The 23,641-nt window shown below is 36.2% G+C and overlaps 1 protein-coding gene across 1 annotated transcript; it reads right to left on the bottom strand.

Annotated features, from left to right (window-relative positions):
* Positions 1-284: 284 nt before the first annotated feature.
* LOC149164688 (germin-like protein subfamily 1 member 7) lies at positions 285-14,939 on the bottom strand. The gene is made up of 4 exons (XM_089430964.1): positions 14,714-14,939; positions 828-964; positions 576-712; positions 285-458 (listed from the first exon to the last, which is right to left on the bottom strand). The coding sequence occupies exons 1-4, from the start codon at positions 14,917-14,919 to the stop codon at positions 285-287; spliced, it is 654 nt and encodes a 217-aa protein (XP_089287090.1). The 5' UTR covers positions 14,920-14,939.
* Between the last annotated feature and the right edge of the window lie 8,702 nt (positions 14,940-23,641).

The following is a 23,641-nucleotide window of genomic DNA, read 5'->3' as shown; positions in this document are numbered from 1 at the left end:
TTTCAAAATAGTATATTTTAATTTATAATGAAGTAAAAAATGTACTATCCATTCACTTTATAATGAACAAAACAATGTTTTGCGCAGATGCGTGCATGGTTGTATCTAAACATGGAAGAGATTATAGAAGTTCGTCGTATTGAGAATTTTATCGAACAAACGATGAAATTCAAAATCTATATTTATGTGTGGCCATCATCATTATAATTTTATTTCTGGTCGTTGTAGCGACGTCTACGCGCTGGCGCCGTTTATTACAGTATATTCATAAAGTGCAATAGTGACTAAAAGGCTGTCGTAATATCTCTACCGGGTACACACCCACTGTTTGCAGTTTTCTTCAGAGAAGGAGCGTACCGATGAGCTGTTGACTTCAGCCAATTTACAGCCCCCTGGTCAACGTTCAGGGATGTTGCCAGTGCTCTCAGGGGAATATGAAATAAAGCTTCACTGCTCGTCTGAAATCATATCATCCAAAACAATATGATATGATATAATCAATAACCATCTGAAATATATTGCAGCGCTAGGTTTCAAATTATAATGGAAATATAATTGGTTGGATGCAAGCATACCAGAGTGCCGGGATTTTCACTGTTAAGTGCTGACAAATACTCAGCTTGCACGCTTCCAACGTTGAGTTCAAAATGGAGCACACCTCTGGGAAATACGGTAACGTCCCCCGGGTAAAGAATATCAATGTGTGACGCACCTAAATTAATTATTAATTACAACAAATGAATTTGAATGATCAGATCATATATATACATAATAATAAGTGAATACACGTCAGGATAATAAGAGAATAAGATGAGTTGGATTAATACCAGTGGTGTCAACAAAGCCAACTTGAAGCGGTCCACCAGACAAAAGGGAGAGAACTTCTGAAGCTCTTGGATGGGTGTGAGGAAGGTTGCTTCCACACGGAACCATTTTAAACCTCACTACAGATAGCCCCTGCGTTCTGCAAAATCAATTTAACACCGTTAATTAATTTAATGTACAGACCATACAAACAAAATATATCTACAAGCAAACAATATGTGAATATCTTACCGGACTGCAGGAAAGTTTTGAGGATTGGTTGCAGCTCGAATCCCTCCGGTGTCGCTACTCACGTCTCCATTCTGGAAAATGTTACGCAGAGTGAAGGTACTCAATCCCGTCTCAAAATCTCTAATGGGATCCGGATCTGCAGAGTAAATACACAAAAATGGCCATCTAGCCTCTTTTTTCATCCATTTTGGTGGAAAAATGAAGAAGTTATGGCTTCCCATTATTTTGTCCACAAATTGCCCCATTTTCCACATGATCCTACAAATTAGCTCCATAAATCCGTTAACTGGACGAAATTTTCACCGCGCGGTGGGCCATAATCTACCAACACCGACTGTCTTATCGCAAATCAGAATCTACGAAATCCTACAGGATTATGGTTTGTGAACAAGGTGGGCAATGTGTTATTGCGATACGACGAACCCGATGGACCATTAAACTGCAGCCTATAGTCGTATCGCATCTGAGGAACATATCACATTTCACCATCGATGGAGAACCGATGTCTTCTATATGCAAGACTTTGTACTATGTTGCGATTTTTGATTGCGATATCACATCGCAATCCAAACCTATCGGGTCTAATTCTATAGTGTCATGCGCGATGTGTGATCGCATTGCAACCTAGTACCTGCCAGGGGACAATTCTGTAACACCTCCCTTCACCAATGTTCGATTGTGATCCATGGCATTACACCTCCAGCAGATTCTTGAATGCCTTCCCGCCTGCCCTCTCGCATTGCGACCCTTCCTTGCTCGGGGACCGATTTTTTAATGTCGACCTACGTGCGATTACGATTTCTGACATGCGGGGGCCAATTGCGGCTTGCCAATCGACACCTCCTCATTAGCTGAGGGACCTTGCCACATCATCGAATCCTGCCATGTGAGCAAGTCAAACCTAAACTTTGACTTGCTATAAGAGCTCGGATTTGAGTCTCGTTCGCACCATTGGAATCAAAATGACGAGCTCTTCGATCAGAAGATAATTTTATCAACATTCTAACACTTTTATTTTTGAGCCTAATTTTAAGCACCTAATCACTCCTCCCCACTAGAAGACTTTTGAACCCCAAAAGATCACTTTCAATTAACAAGCAGGTGAGGGTATAGTTCCCTTACCTTTCCAATCTTGATCCACTGATCACTAAATTGGAACTTGTGATCTCCACGATTCTTGTCATTCCTTCTGTGTACTTGCCAATAACTTTTTCAAGTTGTTCTTGCACTATTTGATGTACCATTTGGATTCGTTCAATCAAATATTTGTCTTTGTCCATGTTACTATCAGTAGCAACATCCTTCTTACCAAGATGATAAAATACATTATGATGCAAATGGTAAAAACATTCCTCCACTTGATTCCTTTCACTCAAGCTTGAATATACATCTTGAAAGTATGTATTTTTCTAAACATAACTTTCACGTAAAGAAAAATGATGCGTGAGGAAAGTAGTTATACAAACTATAGGCCTAGAAACTACATCAACAAATTTTTCACTTATACCTTTCTTATACCTTTTGACCGAGCGGAATAGCAAAAGAAAACCCATCCAATGGTAGTGCCTTTGTCGCTGCAACTTGAACACTTTATCATTGAAAATTTTCCAATGAAAATAAATGGGCTCACCACATTGCAAAAAGACTGCGCTCATGGCATAGTTGCATACATCAACCTGAAATGTAAATAACTATCTCAAGTCTGGAAAATCGAGTATTGGAGTTGTAGTGAGATTTTGTTTAAAAGCATCAAGTGCCTCTCATTATTTTCCTCCCCACTTGAAGACCTTTTTAACAACTACCAACGAATGCAAATGAACTACAATAGAAGAAAAATTAACAAAATTTCTCCTCCAACATTAGGTTTCTCCCAAAACCCTCTTATCCAAATGACTATCTTGAACTTGCCTGCATAAATTACAATCAAAGCAAAGGCATCTATGGCTTCATGGGGAGGTATGATTCTTTCACATGTGATTGCAGGAATGGAGTCAATACCATGAACGACTGTTATGACATCAATCTTGGAGAGGTATAACTTCATCTCATCTTATCCACATTCCACATAGACTGCCAAAAAGCCTTTGGAACCTGAACACACTTGGAAGAACCAATTTCAAGGCTCAAGTAAATCAAAGAAGTTTTATCCAACATATAATTCGACATCTTCATAAACAAATGTTCTTGACAGACGACATCTAGTATTTTTTTCTCACACATGACATGTTCATAATGAAATTTTCTGAAAATGGAAATGTCATCCAAATAGACTATCCTATCTAGAAATGACTTCAACACATCTTTCTTCATATGTGTAAAAGTAGTAGGAGCATGGAAAAGAATGAAAATCATAACAAGCCATTCAAACAAACCTTGCCTGGTTTTTAATTTCGCATTCCTTATATCTCCTTCAACAACTCTACTTTGATGAAAAACACTTCTTGAATCCCATTCAAGGAAATTCTAACCATTCTTCTCAAGCACCAAAACAAGAGGTGCACCACACGGTAAAGGAGTAGGCTGAACGATACTTTTATTCAACAATCCCTGGATTTGCATCTTAATTTCCACACATTCCATCACTAACATCCTGTAAATGCAAATGTTAAGAAGAATAAAATTTTGCTGCAACTGTAACTCAGGTTGGATTCCCCTCTTGGGAAGTAATCCCTTTGATTTCTGAAACATTTCATTCGATTGGTTAATAACGTCAACCAAATCAGTTTTCAAATTCGAATTACAACCATCAAATGCTTCATAATCAATATCTTTCTCGAGTTTGATCATGAGAGGCACAAGATTCTTGCTCAGATTCACCAGTCTTTTCATCTACCCTGCATTAACAAGCAAAAAAATTATTTTCTTGTTGTGAGCTCTCATAATATATTCTACTCCATTTTGTAATAAATGATATTTCTTTTCAAATCTATGGAAGATAGCTTTTGTGTCATAAAGGTATAAGTTTCCCAAAACAATGCCACAAATATCTAATGGCACAACGTTAAGGTCCACTTCATCTATGAATTTTCAATGATTGTGAATTTTGGTTTACACTTTCTCATAACTTGCAATTGTGCATTGTCACATACCCATGCAAGCGAATATGGTTTATGATGTGGAATAGTTTCCATATTTAAACTCTTAACAATGTTTTCTAAGATAGGATTGGCTTGAGAGTCTCTATCAAAAAACGTATCAATCTTGCTATGTTTCGATATCACCCTTATGTGAAACAATTATATTCTCCTCTTTTCATTTAGGGTTTCATTATGTGAGTTTGAAGAACTAGTGTTGGCAATGGATTCCTTTCTATGAAACCCCGTGGTTGTGATTTTTGTTTCATCACGTGATTCGGATCCCAAATCCTCTTCTTGAGTGATTGCAATTGTCTTTTGTTTTCCTTTGTTGTTGAATTTCTTTGGTTTCATTTCGGGATGAAGCTTCCAACAATGAGCTTCATCGTGACAGTATCTGGAACTATGTTTACAGATTGTTTTCTCTCCTTCCTTTCTAATGGATGCATTTTTATTTCCTTTGAAACCCTTGTCTTTCTCTTTACCCTCAAATGACTTTTTAATACCTTCTTCTAGGGTGTTTTTCCCTCTTGCCTCAAGATGAGTGGCTTGCACACCCACATCATCTAGATTACTGGGATTAAACATTAGGATAATACGCCTAAGGTAACTATGTAAACCCCCTATGTACTTCAACAACGTGTCCTATGATTGAAAATCTACACCTAACATCAGAGACCTATTTATGAATTCTTGGGTGTAATCTTGCACATTTTGACCTTTTAGTTGTCTAAAGTTATGACAATTCATGATGGCTTTCTACATATAAGCTAGAGGGTAGAATTGTCTTTTAATTGTAGCAATGAAATCATTCCAAGAAATTGAGATCTTACCGTGTTTTTTCATCTCCTCTTGGGTCTTTGATTCCCACCATACTAGTGTTTCACCCTCCATTCTCAAGGAAGCTAACTGAATCTTTATGTCATGCTCTTGAAGGTTTTGAATCCTGCAATAGACCTCCAACTGACGAATCCAATTATCAAGCTTCTCTGCATTCACTTCATCATTATATATAGGAAACTTGAATTTAACATCAAGTTTTAGAAAAGGTGATTTACCAGTTCCTTTTGAAGAATGATGATGAGTATGAGTAAGGATTGTGTTAGTGAAAGAGTGTGAAGATGCTTGTGAAGAAGAAGATGAAGAATATTGTGGAGAGGGTGGAGGTTTGTCTCCATTCCCATTGCCTCCTTTTCCATTACCTCCTCCTGAAAATCCTTCTCCTTTGGGAGGTTTGGAACTTTCCCCTTGAAATCTACTATTCATTTCTTCATAAAGGACCTTCACCATCTCTGTCATATCAAAGAAAGCGTTTATGAAGGTCTTCTTATCTTTTGTCATATTTGTAGATTCTCCTTCATGAGACATGATCTCTAGAGTCTCAACTGCAACTTGAGGCTAAACTGGCATTGGAGATTGTGGCAACCTTGCTCTCCTTCCCCTTGACCCAACTTCAGGGCTTCCAACCAGCTTTCCTTCACCTCTTTTGAGTTTTAAGCTTGTAAGCATGACATAAACTTGCAAACAATTAAATCCTTCTTTAACAATGAAAACCTAGTGCTTTGATACCAAATTAGATTTTATTTAGAATATTAGTTTGCAGTGCTAATATCTTCCTCATATTATAAACAAAATGCTTTCATTGTGCTTAAGGATTCATCAATTTTTGCAAGTAAAATGAAGATTTTTTATGTTAATTTTATGAGCAATTTAACGTAAACCAGAAACTGAACAGTAGCACAAACATGTACAGAACATCATCAAAAACACATTACAACAAAAAAAGATAAAGGATTTCACCCCTCTTGGGCTCCTTGTTCCAGCTTCCAATGGCTTGGGCCTCTCTATTATTATCAAAAGTGTAAAAATATATGTTTATAATGGTCAAATGCTTCTGAAACCTACTCTAGTCAGTCCAGAATACTCAAAAATGGCTATCTTGTTGGCATTATGATACAGGTGTTGTCCTTGATGGCAACTCACTTAGATGAAAGATTGGACTACAAAGAATGAAGAAAGAGAGGTATACGCAAGTTCACCTTGACCAAGCTGTGTATACACGCAGGTTTACTGAACAAAAGGAGCATATACGTACACATGCACTTTCATAGAAGGAAACACGCATATATCTTGGAAAACTAAGTTTTGGTCTGAGGTATTTGGTCCATGGTATTTTGATCCTTGTTATTAGTCCAAGGTATTTGGTCCGAGGTATTGACCCTAGGTATTTGGTCCAAGTTATTGATCCTAAGTGGTTTTGGTCCATGGTATTAAGAATGACCTAAAACTATATAAGGAGGAGAAGATCATTAGGCCACGTGTGCAAGTATTGAACATTTGATGAAGTGTGAGATATAGTATGTAGGTTATTGGCTTATGGTGCTTTACTTGATCTGAACCAAGGATTAACCTTAGCGGTTGATCAGGGATAAGATCTAATGATGGATCGGGATCTTAAGGCTTGAAATGAATTATCATTATATGGTTTGATCATGTATAGTCTAGATTTGAATATTGACGCATGTGTTGTTCTGTAAATGTTATGATCTGGGTTTGACTAAAGTCTGGAATAGCTGCAAAATTATGAATTAATGTTTGCAGACATATACATTGTTTCGCTTTGTTAAAAGTGCGTATACACGCTGGCTCAACTCATCAGAGTAGCGTATACATTATGAAATATGATATTTGAATTTGTAGTTGGTTCTAGTGGTTGTTGCAGAGTTCTGGGTTCTGCTCTGTGTTCTGGTGACTGTGTTGTGATGACAGTATTCTGAATGTTCAGATTAGTTGATTGTGATTTTCTTCAGTAATGATGGGTTGTCAATGACTGATTGATTCAGTTGTGGTTGATTCAAAGATTGGTGATTGAGTTTCAACGATTGGTTGATACATATGTATCTAATGGTTGTATTGCAGTGGTGATCGATTTTGAGCTTTAATGTTTTTGACGGGTCCAGTATGAAAATTGAGTTTCAGATTGTCGTGTTGTGTTCCAGGAGTATCCAGTCTGAAAATTTATGAAACATGGTCCCTGAAGGAAGAGAGAAGGTCATAGCCTTCTGTAGGTCGGCGCCTATGTACTAGTAAACATATCGGCTAGTACAAGAGCTAGGGGGTTGTAGCTCCCTTCTAGTAGAACCTAGAGAACTAGAGAAGGTTGTAGCCTTCTGCAGGTGGGTGCCTGCGTACTAGTATGAGTCTGCACCAATACAAGATTGTAAACATGTTTTTCTTATATTAAAAGAAGACAGCAACAGGTGGTTTTTGTCCCGCATTGGGTTCCACCTTAAATCTTGGTGTTCATGTGTGTTTCTTATGTGTGATGGTCTGTTCTGTTTTTACTGCACCTAGTTACTATTTATATGGTTAATGAAGTACTGATGCACTGATTAAAGATCAACATATGATGAATTAACTGAATCATAAGTTTGTTGGATATACGCTAGTTCCCTTAAACACAGTTGTGCGTACACACAATTTCCCTTAACTGAAGTAGCATACATAAATCTGATTATGGAAATGAAAAATTATTCACTTGCTAATACTGATTCACCCCCCCCCCCCCGCGCCCCTCTTAGTATTATTTCCAACATATCTAGCCTCTTTTTGCATCCAGTTTGGTGGAAAAATGAAGAAGTTATGACTTCCCCTTGTTTTCCCATTATTCGCTACACAAATTGCCCCATTTCCAGCATGATCCTACAAATTAGCTCCAAAAATATGCTAACTAGGTGAACATTTCACTGCGTGACGGGCCATAATCTGCTGGCACAGACTATCTTATTTCGAATCGCAACCGGTGGAGTCCTGCAAGCTTATGGTCTGTGAACAAGGCGGGCAATGTGTGATTGCCATTTGATGGACTTGACGGACCATTAAACTACAGCCTATAGTCGCATCGCATCCGAGGAACCTATCGAATTTCGCCATCGGTGAAGAACCAAAGTCTTTTATATATGGGACTTTGTACCATGTTTCGATTTTCGATTGAGATATCGCATCACAACCCAAACATGTCGTGGTCGATTCTGTAGTGTCGTGCAAGATGTGCGATCGTATCGCAACTCAGTACTTGCCGAGGGCTGATACTATAACACCTCCCTTCACCAATGTGTGATTTTGATCCGTCGCATTGCAACCTAATTTTGAGCACATGATCACATACAAAAATTATCATGTATTTTGTTGAAGGGGATTATGTTTGCATATTTGACACAGCCCAGACCTACTAGAAGTAATTATGTGATTTGAAACTCATCAACAATAATACACGTTAAATTTGGTGGAGGGTATAGGTTTGTTGCACCAACGCATGTCCACAGAGTTTAGCCCTAAGTTTTAATGCATATCAATATGGTTCAAATTGTGATTTTACTATTCATCATTTGTACAATGGTACCTGAACATACATTTAAGTGATTCATTGTGGAAGCTTATGATAATATTTTACGTGTAAATCATCTAGTAGCAAATTCCGCTGACGTGATGGGGTTCTAATACCAATCAATTCAATGGAGCCTCCTGTGTAAATGGCCATGTAGACTGCACTATGTTTCCAAACACAATTTTCTAGCCGATCAAAATGGCGATTCATTGTTATAGAACTTTGGATTAAAAATTGTCATTTTCTTAACTAAATGCATGAATTTTAGTACGACTTCTAAGCCGCCACTCCTCAATTTTTTTGGATACTCATGCACATTTGGCCCAAGTTTGGTATGGCTATGAATGAAGGAATACCTGTAACAATTATTGAATGAAAGTGCCAAGAAACTAGAACACTAGACTGATCACAACTAAACTATCGCAACATAAAAACATAGAAAAAATGTATGTCACCTCTTCTACTAGAGTTCATGGACTGTAATCTTATGGTTATTAACCAGTTTTCTTTGGATATGTCTTAGGTAAGCCCCTTTTCCCTGTAATTCTTCATTTCCACTCTTTTTTTTTTAACTCAGTATGCGTTTTAGGCCCAATAATGCCATGAAGTCTATCACGTTGTATGTTATCTTGAGAATCAATCCCTATTTTACATATCCTTGTGTAAAGGTACAGAAACACTCCCTCTCTATTCCACAAATTATTTCTGGCGAGGTATGTTCCATTCTACGTGATCATTAAGTGATGGTCCCTTCTTTTAGTACTCAATTTTATGCTTCCGTAAATATACACACACACATTCTATTACTAGTCTTTAATATGTCCTCTAAAAAATGACTTAGCACCATTTAACTCGTTCAGGTAATCCATGGCCGCAAGATGCTTGCATGTATGTAGACTATAAAAAGACAGAATAAACCTCTCGACCTCACGTCAATTGCCCCCGTCTATTAAAAAAATTACATATAAGGCATGCCTAGTTTATTTTGTTTTTATCTATACAAGAAAAATATATTTTGAAAAAAATTATATCTCCAGGGTCAAATGAAGGCATATGCCTTCACTATATTGTCAATAAGTTGATGACTTGTTTTTTTCCTCTTCAATTGATGATTCCACTAGGTGTGTATGGTGCAATGTGGCAACTGTGTCATGACATATGATAACGAAAATTTGTTGTTGTTCAAACAACATCAACCAACCTTACAGACCTCAACTGCAGTCATCATCTTCCAAACACCCATTTTCACATTCCCATCCCTCTAATAAATATAGCCCCCTCACACAAAATTCATTATATCTCATATGGAGCATGATAACTTGGTATCTTGTATATGTTGGTCATATATATTGTACTTTAATCGCATACCCACTGAAACACAACCTAGTTTCCCTTGCCTACTAATTCGCCATTATATGACACCCATCTTTCTCAAGTTATGGTTATATTTCCTCATATAAATATCAACCCCCTCGCACACACCAAATTTTCTTCAAAAAGCTCACCACATGCCCTATCTCAACATGAAGTATCACAGTTAACTTAGAGCACAAAATTCTTCTAGTAAGGAATACACACATAGATACAAATGATCCATTCTATTTCTTTCCTTAAAGCTCGTATATCTTTATGTGATAGGTATTAAAAAAATGTAGGTTCTCCCCACTATGTTGGCGAATTAACACAAAATAACATTCCCATACCCTTGATACACTCTAGTCTCAGGTCTGGACGAGGTACCTCATAATGGGAGAATCACACTTCATATATCTCGCCATGAAAAATGTCTTTGTGGGGAGTCTCATAACTATCTTCCACTCCACTAGATTCAAATATTTATTTTACATTGTATTTACAAAATCATGAATTAAAATTCGCTCTAATTATTACAAATTTTCCATACCTAGTCATCAATTTTTTATTGATTTGACTTGAATGCATAGTCTATTATTTTATCACCTCACAAACGCATGTTTTTATCGTCTATCTAGTTTGAATGCCCATTCACATGTGTTTTGGCGAGAAAAGGGGTCTCACACATCAATGATCAACATATGGTTGCAGTGTCATGATTTATCTTCATTACTATTTAGTTTAGATCAATGATCAATATATGCCATAGTATTCTTACTAACACATACATGAGTTTTCCCTTTTCTCCGAGTCATTGTTTCCCATGTGAGTTTTCATTTTCCCTTACAATAGTAGAAGCATGAATAGATTACTGATTATATTTTTTACTAAGTTAACCTGAAAAATTTATTTCCAAAGAATGTGCTTTTTTAGTAGGCACAATCATGGGAGATGATAATAGAGAAGGAGGAAAAAACCCATAGTAGAGAAGGAATAAGAGACCTAGGTCTTCTATCCATTTTGATGCTAAATCCGATGAGCTAAACCAACTACTGCAAACCAATTTCCTAAATATCGCAAGCCAAAAAGCATATTTCCCTCTCCATCCATCTCCTAATCATCTGCCAAGCATTGGAATACCTGTGTCACCTCATGTTCCCGAATTTTTTTTTATCCCCGACAACAATGGTCGGAAAGACAATACTTACCCACAACAAAAACCAACACATGTATGGCCAAATTCCTCATTTCCTCCTTCGCCACCCCTCCATTGTTGCAACCATCTTGGCACCTGCAATGTGCAGCCTCGCATGTTATTCCTGTCATACAAAAAATATCTCAAGTCCCTCAGGTTGTAGTGAGATAGGAAAAAAAAGGGCGCAATGTATGAAATTTGACTACTCCCATGGATCCTCACACTCTGTTACTTCCCATTCTCACCATGATTGCTATGAATAACAGGCAGAAAGTACAATCAAAGGGAAGATAGCATCACATGACAAACTATTAGATATATGTGGTTTTCATATTTTATATGTTTATTTTCATGGATAGATCATTTTTAGACTAGTTTACTTTCCTAAAATCATTACATATACAAATTAGATTTCATTTTTCACTCCTAACATTTTGGCATGCATAATACAACTTTATCATTCAATTTTGAAATACATGATAGCGTTATATTTTAAGTTGTGGCATATCTATTTTGAGGAGTATATGTGTTATAATTTTAGAAGACTTATCTTATGCTATGTTCTATTTTTATGGTTCGTATATTCATAATTCTTGGAGCATGAGGAGTTTTTTCCATGGCTAAATGATTTTCATAATGCATACTTTTGATGGAAAATATGGGAGGCACAAGGCGGATTTGATACATTTAAGTCTTATGTTTATTGCTAACACATGTGTATATGGTTTATTGTTATTTTGTAGCTTATGTTGAACCTTATATGGCATGGTATGACGACAATATTTTTTTAGAATACATATTTTTCGATATTTATCTCATAATTTTTTTTTTATTATTAATCAAATACTTATGGTTGGGAAGTGAACTTTAAATAAAGTAATTTTAAGGAAAATAAGGACCCCACCTATCTAAAAAATTATAATAAGAATTAAATTTAATTTAACTCACCCTTTTAGAACATTTTATCATCGTAAATTAAATTAAACATGGTCAAAAAATAAAATAATAATGAATTTCCCAAAGAATTTGAACTTCCCAACTGTAATGAAGACATACAAAAGGGGACTAAATCTATGAAGAGAAAAGAGGTTACATTGTGAGAAGAGGTATGCAATAACATTACTAAGTTGTTATTTTCCCTTTGATTTTATTTCTATGAGTTCAAGAGGCTAACTATTGGTGACACCAAACTTTTTTCCAAAGAGAGGCAAGGGTTACAAAGTAAAAATTTCAATTCTTCTACAGTTTTTACCATTAAAATTGAATTTTCTACAAACTATTTTGTTGACAGAAGGTCTAATTCCTTATAACAAGTGCTGATAGACTTTAATTTTGCAGAGAAAGTAAAAAAGATTTAAAGCATATTAGGTTGATAGAAGGGTGTATTGAAGTTGTTACACACCTTTATGTTGTACCGAATGTTTGTATATAATTTTGCAACATTGTAAACATTTGGAAATAAGTTTGATCAAGGATTTTCATAGAAACTCGTCATTCAAATTATTGTACTCACTTTCTTTAATAAAAGTCAATCTTTTTTTTAATCATATTTTATGTGTATTTCTTTGAGTTTATTAAATCTATGTCAATAATTATCTCTGAAAAAATTATTTTTGATTCTGTAGTTTTTCAACATATTAAATACAGTTTTTGTGCCAATGGCTACCAAAACATTGATTATTGGGTGGTCTAGTAAATTTGTATTTTAAGTTTTTGCTGATATATTTTGTACAGTGTACTATTTGTTCATTATTTTATTTTACTTATTTTGAAAGTTTACTTTTGTTAATATTTTACCTTGTATAAATTTAAAAATCAGACTATTTATACTTTAAATGCATCTGTAAAGTCATGAAACTATCCACTACCTCTCTTGGGCATAAAATAAAATGGGCTTAGTCCCAGTATCTCACTTGCTCGGTGAGACTCAAGTGGTTGATTAGAGAAAGCACACAAACTTTCTCTTGGTCAACATTCCTTAGGTAACCATATTTGGGAACAAACATTGCTTTTCCCTGGTTTCTTTAATTTGTGTTAAGTCCGTACCATCAATCTCCAAGGCAACCCAATCTTGAGAATCAAATTAACAATCAAAGCGACATTTATCACTCATTATTCATGTTCATTATTGATAATTTTAATAATATTCAAGAATTTCAATGTAAGTTGGCATTCATAGTGTTTTCACTTATTGCAAAATGTGCTTTAATCCATCCAAAGAGTAAATGAGTAGACCAATTTGAAGTCATTTTCCAAGCAGAAGAGGGACTCAAAGCCTAAATCAGACCCTTTCCATTGGAAATTTCACTAAACAAGCTTTCCAATGATATGTGGAAGTCCAACAATGGACTCTTGCATCAAAAGATATGGTTTGCTGAAGTTCAAGGATTGAAGCCTTAGGAATGAATATCAGAGGTTTGATATATCGGAGGTCGCATATCAGAGGTCCAAAGATATCAGTGATTGCAACATGATAGCATCAGCCATATCGATGATCACAACATCAGAGCATCAGGCATCTTGGCGCATTGCATATCGGAGGTCCAGAGATATTATTACATTGCAACATCATATTCATGCATATTGGCAATCTGAGAATCAGAACTTCTGAACATGAGAAACTTTTAAAAAGTTATGATATGGTTGAAGCGTTGATAGTGTTAAAAATCATTGGGAACGCCAATAAAGGATTAACAAAGGATTTCATCGCAAAACCAAAGGTGGGCGAGCCCTTTTCTCTCTCCTCTAGTAGGACATGTGGTGGCATATGATTGGTCCCAATAAGCTACAGTGGCTTCTAACGTCAATATGACATGGCGGTACGGAAGGACATGTGGCATGTAGTTTTGGTGTTTTGACGGGGCCTAAGGGGATAAATCTGGGTGACACATGTCACCACTCATGAGGTGCCACGTAGAGCGATGACATCATATCAGAGGTCGGCATATCAAAGGTTGAGGATGTTGGCACTTTGTAACACTTGATACTTGAAAAAATTCTAATAAGGGGGCTCCGATGTTGGGCTGGCACCACAGTCGCAAATAATCAAAGAACCAAGGGTGCTAAGCACTTAACAAATGAAAAATAGCCCCCGGAAGGAAAAAAAATGCTCTAGAAACTCAAGGCTAAGTGGAAGGTCACAACCCTCGGTCCTATGGTGAGAAATGAGGGAAGGGCTAAGCGGAAGGAGCTCGTCATATCAAAGGTTGGCAATAGGAAGATTAGAATACTGCACCACTATGAAGATTGAGATAGGAAGATTAGAATACTGCACCTATATAAATTAATTATTAATTTACAACAAATGAATTTGAATGATCAGATCATATATATACATAATAATAAGTGAATACAAGTCAGGATAATAAGAGAATAAGATGAGTTGGCATGGGTTGGATTAATACCAGTGGTGTCAACAAAGCCAACTTGAAGGGGTCCACCAGACAAAAGGGAGAGAACTTTTGAAGCTCTGGGATGTGTGTGAGGAAGGTTGCTTCCACACGGAACCATTTTAAACCTCACTACAGATAGCCCTTGTGTTCTGCAAAATCAATTTAACACCGTTAATTAATTTAATGTACAGACCATACAAACAAAATATTTCCACAAGCAAATAATATGTGAATATGAATGATATGAATATATTACCGGACTGCAGGAAAGTTTTGAGGATTGGTTGCAGCTCGAATCCCGCCGGTATCGCTACTAACATCTCCATTCTTGAAAATGTTACGCAGGGTGAAGGTACTCAATCCCGTCTCAAAATCTCTAACGGGATCCGGATCTGCAGAGTAAACAAAGGTAGCAAAGAATAATACAACTGAAACTGAAACTAGGACTGCACTCGCCTTCATCTTCACTCGCAACAAAGGAAACGATAATGAAACGATGTTTAGAATTGTATGGCGGTAATGTGTATTTATAGGCCTCAAACCTTCAAATTTTCCTCTTCAATATCTCTATTAAAACACGTAACGGTTGTTGCAAAACTTTGGCACTTGCTCAGTCCACACCGTATTTTGGAAATGGTAAATGAAATTATGTGATGACAATGTTCGACCACCACTTGACTCAGTAAATGTTTTGTGGAGAGAAATAAAACGAAATGTTTGGTGGAGAGTGGAGAGTATGTGATACCAATGTTCGACCACGACTTCACTCAGTAAGGACTTCACTCAGTAAGTGTTTGGTGGAGAGAAATAAAACGAAATCAGTGACTCGGTAAACATTTGCATAATTAGTGAGGGTCGCTTTTAAAAAAGTACGGCATGAACTTGAACTTCCCGAAAGGAATGATGTGGGCCATGAATTTGTTTATCGGAGATGACACTTTCACTGGTCGAGTAATGCCAATGGATACGTAAGAGGACAAGTGATGATGTGTGTGATGTAGAAGATGTTTACGAAATAAATAAATCGTAATTAATTAGTCCATAGGAGATGAAGATGCTTTTAATACATGGATTTAGACTTCTTACTCGTTTACTTGGCCCTGATAAAGATGTTTATGAAATAAATTTGTAATTTTTATACAATTCCATAAATCATGCACTCGATGAAAATGTTTATAAGGGAGGCCTTTAGACTTAGTCACTCGTGCATGCCACTACCAAAATATTATAATAATGGCTTTTAAGTTTGTTGCTACTTTATTTATGCACAGTTTAAATTGTAGGTTTTTATAGTATTAATAATTATATATATGAATATTTTTGTTTTTACGAATATAATTTTATATTTTTTTTATTTAAAAGAAAATGTTAAAATTTTAAATATATGTACTTCTTTTTAATTATATTTATATATGTACATTTTGATTTTGATCATTTAGTTTAGTCGAGAAGCTTTAATGTAGGTTTGTGATAATTAGATTTGGTTTTAGGTTATGTGCTTATGACAAGTGAATTTTTTTCTAATGATCCATGTGGGAGGGTGAAGTTTACTAGAGAAGTTTTAATGTAGATTTATGATAATTAGATTTGATTTTAGGTTATGTGCTTATGGCAAGTGATTTTTTTTCTAATCATCTATGTGGGAGGGTGAAGTGATTCACTTTTTTTTCCTGGCTTACTTTCTACTTTTCTTGGGGCTTGTCCAAGTGCTTTTCCAACATGGAAATGGATGAGGTGGATTATGGGAAAAAATTGTATACTTTTCAACCATTCGAACCACAATTTGATTTCCCAAGTAGCGCATTGATAGGGCCAAAGGGTGGTGGGAGGTATTTTCAGATTTCTCCAAGTACTCCAATTAATGTGATAGTTCTTTGAATAGGTCATTCATTCAATGCAAAGCACAATGAAGAAAATGGAAGAACTATCCTAAAGGTCCTTTTCCCACCCAAGGATAATGCTTTTATCCACTCGAATGCCCTCCCCCCCTTGATTTGGTCCATCCCGTTTCACTCTGTAGGAAAACAATAAGGCATTGGAGAAATCTAATCTCGGTGCGCATTTTAATCTCTCTTTAGGCCCAAAGCCTACTAAGAGGTCTATAAGAGTAAGAAGGGCTCTAGCGCAAAGGCCTCAAATGTGCTTTCCTCAATTCTATTGACACACTTCTTTGAAAATTTGCGTAAAAAATTCTGATTCTTAAATAAGTCTTTCCCTTAATAAAATCTAGACTAAAATCAAGCTAACAGTAAGTGGGGTCCTACCTCCATGGGTTTCATAAGGATGATCACTTGCTTATAAAATAATTTCATGAAGGCACTTGTATGATTATTCCATGGGGGCTTCACAGGGGGAGCAATACCATACCACGTGTGTTCATATAGGGGGATATATATTGATGAAAAATGACATAATGTATTAATCATATAATAGGACGTAAAGGGTTTTTATATTGGCACATATAGAAAATGGAGCTTAAAGTTAATGAAAAAATCTAAAGGGGTATAAAAAAATGTTAATGAAAAAATGGATACCTAAAATATATAGTGAAAGTAGGGGTTTTTAAAATTGGGAAGGTGTATTGGGTTTGTATTGTTACGAGATTAAATAATGTGATTTTTAGAGGTATTTTCTAATATGTAGTCAAATTAAGGGTATTGTTTAGTATTCCATGAATGCACATGATATGTCAGAGGTTCATTAAGCGAAGCCCTTGTGGATTATTCAACTTATCTAAGTCTATAATCTACATACTAATGAGTGTCATGTACTCTTAGTGCATCCTCCACAAAGGCTTGACATTAAGAGTGGTTCTACCACACTATGTTAAAAGTTTTACAGTTTCTTATATTCAACAGTCTTGGTCAATGAGGATATTAAAGGGTCCTTCCATATCCAAACACATATTGAAAGGAAAGGATATACCCATATAATTTCACAAGTGTAATGAAGTTTGGTGTGGGAATGGCCTACCTTAAGAATATATGTGTGTGTGCGTGTGTTAAAATGAGGGGATATTGATTTAAATCTATTTTCCAATACAAATATTATGATGAAGTGTTGTGATATATGTGTTTTAACTTGACCAACATCCACATGGGATCAAACGCTTAACCTCATGTGTTGGGTAAGAGTTATCTCTTCATGAAAAATGCATAAACGCATACTGATCTAATTTAGAATATTAGTTTGTAGTGCTAAGATCTTCCTCAGATTATAAACAAAAAATTTTCATTATGCTTAAGGATTCATCAATTTTTGCAAGTAAAATGAAGAGTTTTTATGTTAATTTTATGACCAATTTAACATAAACAAGAAGCTGAACAACAACATAAACATGTATAGAACATCATCAAAAAAACCTTATAACAAGTACATGATAATGGATTTCACCCCTCCTGGGCTACGTCTCCTTGGTCCAACTTCCAGTCGCTTGGGCCTCTCTATTATTCTCAAAAGTGTAAAAATATGTGTTTACAATGCTCAAATGCTTCTGAAACCTACTCCAATCAGTCCAAAATACACAAAAATGGCCATCTAGCCTCTTTTTTCATCCATTTTGGTGGAAAAATGAAGAAGTTATGGCTTCCCATTGTTTTCCCATTATTTTGTCCACAAATTGCCCCATTTTCGACATGATCCTACAAATTAGCTCCATAAATCCGTTAACTGGACGAAATTTTTGCCGCGTGGTGGGCCATAATCTACCAACACCGACTGTCTTATCGCAAATCAGAATCTACGAAATCCTACAGGATTATGGTCTGTGAACAAGGTGGGCAATGTGTTATTGCGATACGATGAACCCGATGGACCATTAAATTGCAGCCTATAGTCGTATCGCATCTGAGGAACATATCACATTTCGCCATCGATGGAGAACCGAGGTCTTCTATATGCAAGACTTTGTATTATGTTGCGATTTTTTATTGCGATATCGCATCGCAATCCAAACCTATTGGGGCTAATTCTATAGTGTCGTGCGTGATGTGTGATCACATTGCAACCTAGTACCTGCCAGGGGACAATTCTATAACACCTCCCTTCACCAATGTTCGATTGTGATCCATCGCATTACACCTCCAGCAGATTCTTGAATGCCTTCCCGCCTGCCCTCTCGCATCGCGACCCTTCCTTGCTCGGGGACCGATTTTTTAATGTCGACCTACGTGCGATTACGATTTCTGACATGCGGGGGCCAATTGCGGCTTGCCACTCGGCACCTCCTCATTAGTTGAGGGACCTTGCCACATCATCAAATCCTGCCATGTGAGCAAGTCAAACCTGAACTTTGACTTGCTATAAGAGCTCAGATTTGAGTCTCGTTCGCACCATTGGAATCAAAATGACGAGCTCTTCGATTAGAAGATAATTTTATCAACATTCTAACACTTCTATTTTTGAGCCTAATTTTAAGCACCTAATCACTCCTCCCCACTAGAAGACTTTTGAACCCCAAAAGATCACTTTCAATTAACAAGCAAGTGAGGGTATAGTTCCCTTACCTTTCCAATCTTGATCCACTGATCACTAAATTGGAACTTGTGATCTCCACGATTCTTGTCATTCCTTCTGTGTACTTGCCTTTAACTTTTTCAAGTTGTTCTTGCACCGTTTGATGTACCATTTGGATTCGTTCAATCAACTCTTTGTCTTTGTCCATGTTACTATCAGTAGCAACATCCTTCTTACCAAGATGATAAAATACATTATGATGCAAATGGTAAAAACATTCCTCCACTTGATTCCTTTCACTCAAGCTTGAATATACATCTTGAAAGTATGTATTTTTCTGAACATAACTTTCACGTAAAAAAAAATGATGCGTGAGGAAAGTAGTTATACAAACTATAGGCCTAGAAAGTACATCAACAATTTTTTCACTTATACCTTTCTTATACCTTTTGACCGAGCGGAATAGCAGAAGAAAACCCATCCAATGGTAGTGCCTTTATCGCTGCAACTTGAACACTTTATCATTGAAAATTTTGGAATGAAAATAAATGGGCTTACCACATTGCAAAAAGACTGCGCCCATGGCATAGTTGCATACATCAACCTGAAATGTAAATAACTATCTCAAGTCTGGAAAGGCGAGTATTGGAGCTGTAGTGAGATTTTGTTTAAAAGCATCAAATGCCTCTCATTATTTTCCTCCCCACTGGAAGACCTTTTTAACAACTACCAACGAATGCAAATGAACTACAATAGAAGAAAAACTAACAAAATTTCTCCTCCAACATTAGGTTTCTCCCAAAAACCTCTTATCCAAATGACTATCTGGAACTTGCCTGCATAAATTACAAGCAAAGCAAAGGCATCTATGGATTCATGGGGAGGTATGATTCTTTCACATGTGTCTGCAGGAATGGAGTCAATACCATGAACGACTGTTATGACATCAATCTTGGAGAGGTATAACTTCATCTCACCTTATCCACATTCCACACAGACTGCCAAAAAGCCTTTGGAACCTGAACACACTTGGAAGAACCAATTTCAAGGCTCAAGTAAATCAAAGAAGTTTTATCCAACATATAATTCGACATCTTCATAAACAAATGTTCTTGACAGACGACATCAAGTATTTTTTTCTCACACATGACATGTTCATAATGAAATTTTCTGAAAATGAAAATGTCATCCAAATAGACTATCCTATCTAGAAATGACTTCAACACATCTTTCTTCATATGTGTAAAAGTAGTAGGAGCATGGAAAAGAATGAAAAGCATAACAAGCCATTCAAACAAACCTTGCCTGGTTTTTAATTTCGCATTCCTTATATCTCCTTCAACAACTCTACTTTGATGAAAAACACTTCTTGAATCCCATTCAAGGAAATTCTAACCATTCTTCTCAGGCGCCAAAACAAGAGGTGCACCACCGGTAAAGGAGTAGGATGAACGATACTTTTATTCAACAATCCCTGGATTTGCATCTTAATTTCCACACATTCCATCACTGACATCCTGTACATGCCAATGTTAAGAAGAATACAATTTTGCTGCAACTGTAACTCAGGTTGGATTCCCCTCTTGGGAAGTAATCCCTTTGATTCCTGAAACATTTCATTCGATTGGTTAATAATGTCAACCGAATCAGTTTTAAAATTCGAATTACAACCATCAAATGCTTCATAATCAATATCTTTCTCGAGTTTGATCATGAGAAGCACAAGATTCTTGATCGGATTCACCAGTCTTTTCATCTACCCTGCATTAGCAAGCAAAAAAATTATTTTCTTGTTGTGAGCTCTCATAATATATTCTACTCCATTTTGTAATAAATGATATTTGTTTTCAAATCTATGGAAGATAGCTTTTGTGTCATAAAGGTATAAGTTTCCCAAAACAATGCCACAAATATCTAATGGCACAACGTTAAGGTCCACTTCATCTATGAATTTTCAATGATTGTGAATTTCAGTTTACGCTTTCTCATAACTTGCAATTGTGCATTGTCACATACCCATCCAAGCGAATATGGTTTATGATGTGGAATAGTTTCCATATTTAAACTCTTAACAATGTTTTCTAAGATAGGATTGGCTTGAGAGTCTCTATCAAAAAATGTATCAATCTTGCTATGTTTCGATATCACCCTTATGTGAAACAATTATATTCTCCTCTTTTCATTTAGGGTTTCATTATGTGAGTTTGAAGAACTAGTGTTGGCAATGGATTCCTTTCTATGAAACCCCGTGGCTGTGATTTTTGTTTCATCACGCGATTCGGATCCCAAATCCTCTTCTTGAGTGATTGCAATTGTCTTTTCTTTTCCTTTGTTGTTGAATTTCTTTGGTTTCATTTCGGGATGAAGCTTCCAACAATGAGCTTCATCGTGACAGTATCTGGAACTATGTTTACAGATTGTTTTCTCTCCTTCCCTTCTAATGGATGCATTTTTATTTCCCTTGAAACCCTTTTCTTTCTCTTTACCCTCAAATGACTTTTTAATACCTTCTTCTAGGGTGTTTTTCCCTCTTGCCTCAAGATGAGTGGCTTGCACACCCACATCATCTAGATTACTGGGATTAAACATTAGGATAATACGCCTAAGGTAACTGTGTAAACCCCCTATGTACTTCAACAACGTGTCCTGTGATTGAAAATCTACACCTAACATCAGAGACCTATTTATGAATTCTTGGGTGTAATCTTGCACATTTTGACCTTTTAGTTGTCTAAAGTTATGACAATTCATGATGGCTTTCTACGTATAAGCTAGAGGGTAGGATTGTCTTTTAATTGTAGCAATGAAATCATTCCAAGAAATTGAGATCTTACCTTGTTTTTTCATCTCCTCTTGGGTCTTTGATTCCCACCATACTAGTGTTTCACCCTCCATTCTCAAGGAAGCTAACTGAATCTTTATGTCATGCTCTTGAAGGTTTTGAATCCTGCAATAGACCTCCAACTGACGAATCTAATTATCAAGCTTCTCTTCATTCACTTCATCATTATATATAGGAAACTTGAATTTAACATCAAGTTTTAGAAAAGGTGATTTACCAGTTCCTTTTGAAGAATGATGATGAGTATGAGTAAGGATTGTGTTAGTGAAAGAGTGTGAAGATGCTTGTGAAGAAGAAGATGAAGAATATGGTGGAGAGGGTGGAGGTTTGTCTCCATTCCCATTGCCTCCTTTTCCATTACCTCCTCCTGAAAATCCTTCTCCTTTGGGAGGTTTGGAACTTTCCCCTTGAAATCTACTATTCATTTCTTCATAAAGGACCTTCACCATCTCTGTCATATCAAAGAAAGCGTTTCTGAAGGTCTTGTTATCTTTTGTCATATTTGTATATTCTCCTTCATGAGACATGATCTCTGGAGTCTCAACTGCAACTTGAGGCTAAACTGGCATTGGAGATTGTGGCAACCTTGCTCTCCTTCCCCTTGACCCAACTTCAGGGCTTCCAACCAGCTTTCCTTCACCTCTTTTGAGTTTAAGCTTGTAAGCATGACATAAACTTGCAAACAATTAAATCCTTCTTTAACAATGAAAACCTAGTGCTTTGATACCAAATTAGATTTTATTTAGAATATTAGTTTGCAGTGCTAATATCTTCCTCATATTATAAACAAAATGCTTTCATTGTGCTTAAGGATTCATCAATTTTTGCAAGTAAAATGAAGATTTTTTATGTTAATTTTATGAGCAATTTAACGTAAACCAGAAACTGAACAGTAGCATAAACATGTACAGAACATCATCAAAAACACATTATAACAAAACATGATAAAGGATTTCACCCCTCTTGGGCTACGTCTCCTTGTTCCAGCTTCCAATGGCTTGGGCCTCTCTATTATTATCAAAAGCGTAAAAATATATGTTTATAATGGTCAAATGCTTCTGAAACCTACTCTAGTCAGTCCAAAATACTCAAAAATGGATATCTTGTTGGCATTATGATACATGTGTTGTCCTTGATGGCAACTCACTTAGATGAAAGATCAGACTACAAAGAATGAAGAAAGAGAGGTATACGCAGGTTCACCTTGACCAAGCTATGTATAAACGCAAGTTTACTGAACAAAAGGAGCGTATATGTACACATGCACTTTCATAGAAGGAAACACACATATATCTTGGAAAACTAAGTTTTGGTCTGAGGTATTTGGTCCATGGTATTTTGATCCTTGTTATTGGTCCAAGGTATTTGGTTTGAGGTATTGACCCTAGGTATTTGGTCCAAGTTACTGATCGTAAGTGGTTTTGGTCCATGGTATTAAGAATGACCTAAAACTATATAAGGAGGAGAAGATCATTAGGCCACATGTGCAAGTATTGAACATCTGATGAAGTGAGAGATATAGTATGTAGGTTATTGGCTTATGGTGCTTTGCTTGATCTGAACCAAGGATCAACCTTAGTGGTTGATCAGGGACAAGACCTAATGATGGATTGGGATCTTAAGGCTTGAAATGAATTATTATTATATGGTTTGATCATGTATATTCTAGATTTGAATATTGACGCATGTGTTGTTCTGTAAATGTTATGATCTGGATTTGACTAAAGTCTGGAATAGCTGCAAAATTATGAATTTATGTTTGCAGACATATACATTGTTTCACTTTGTTAAAAGTGCGTATACACGCTGGTTCAACTCATCAGAGTAGCGTATACATTATGAAATATGATATTTGAATTTGTAGTTGGTTCTAGTGGTTGTTGCAGA

This window comes from Pinus tabuliformis, chromosome 5_1 (genome assembly GCF_031772625.1).
Source record: "Pinus tabuliformis cultivar Carrire ecotype Pingquan chromosome 5_1, CPIR1, whole genome shotgun sequence".
Taxonomy (NCBI): Eukaryota; Viridiplantae; Streptophyta; class Pinopsida; order Pinales; family Pinaceae; genus Pinus; species Pinus tabuliformis.
This window is presented reverse-complemented; position numbering and strand designations above follow the sequence as displayed.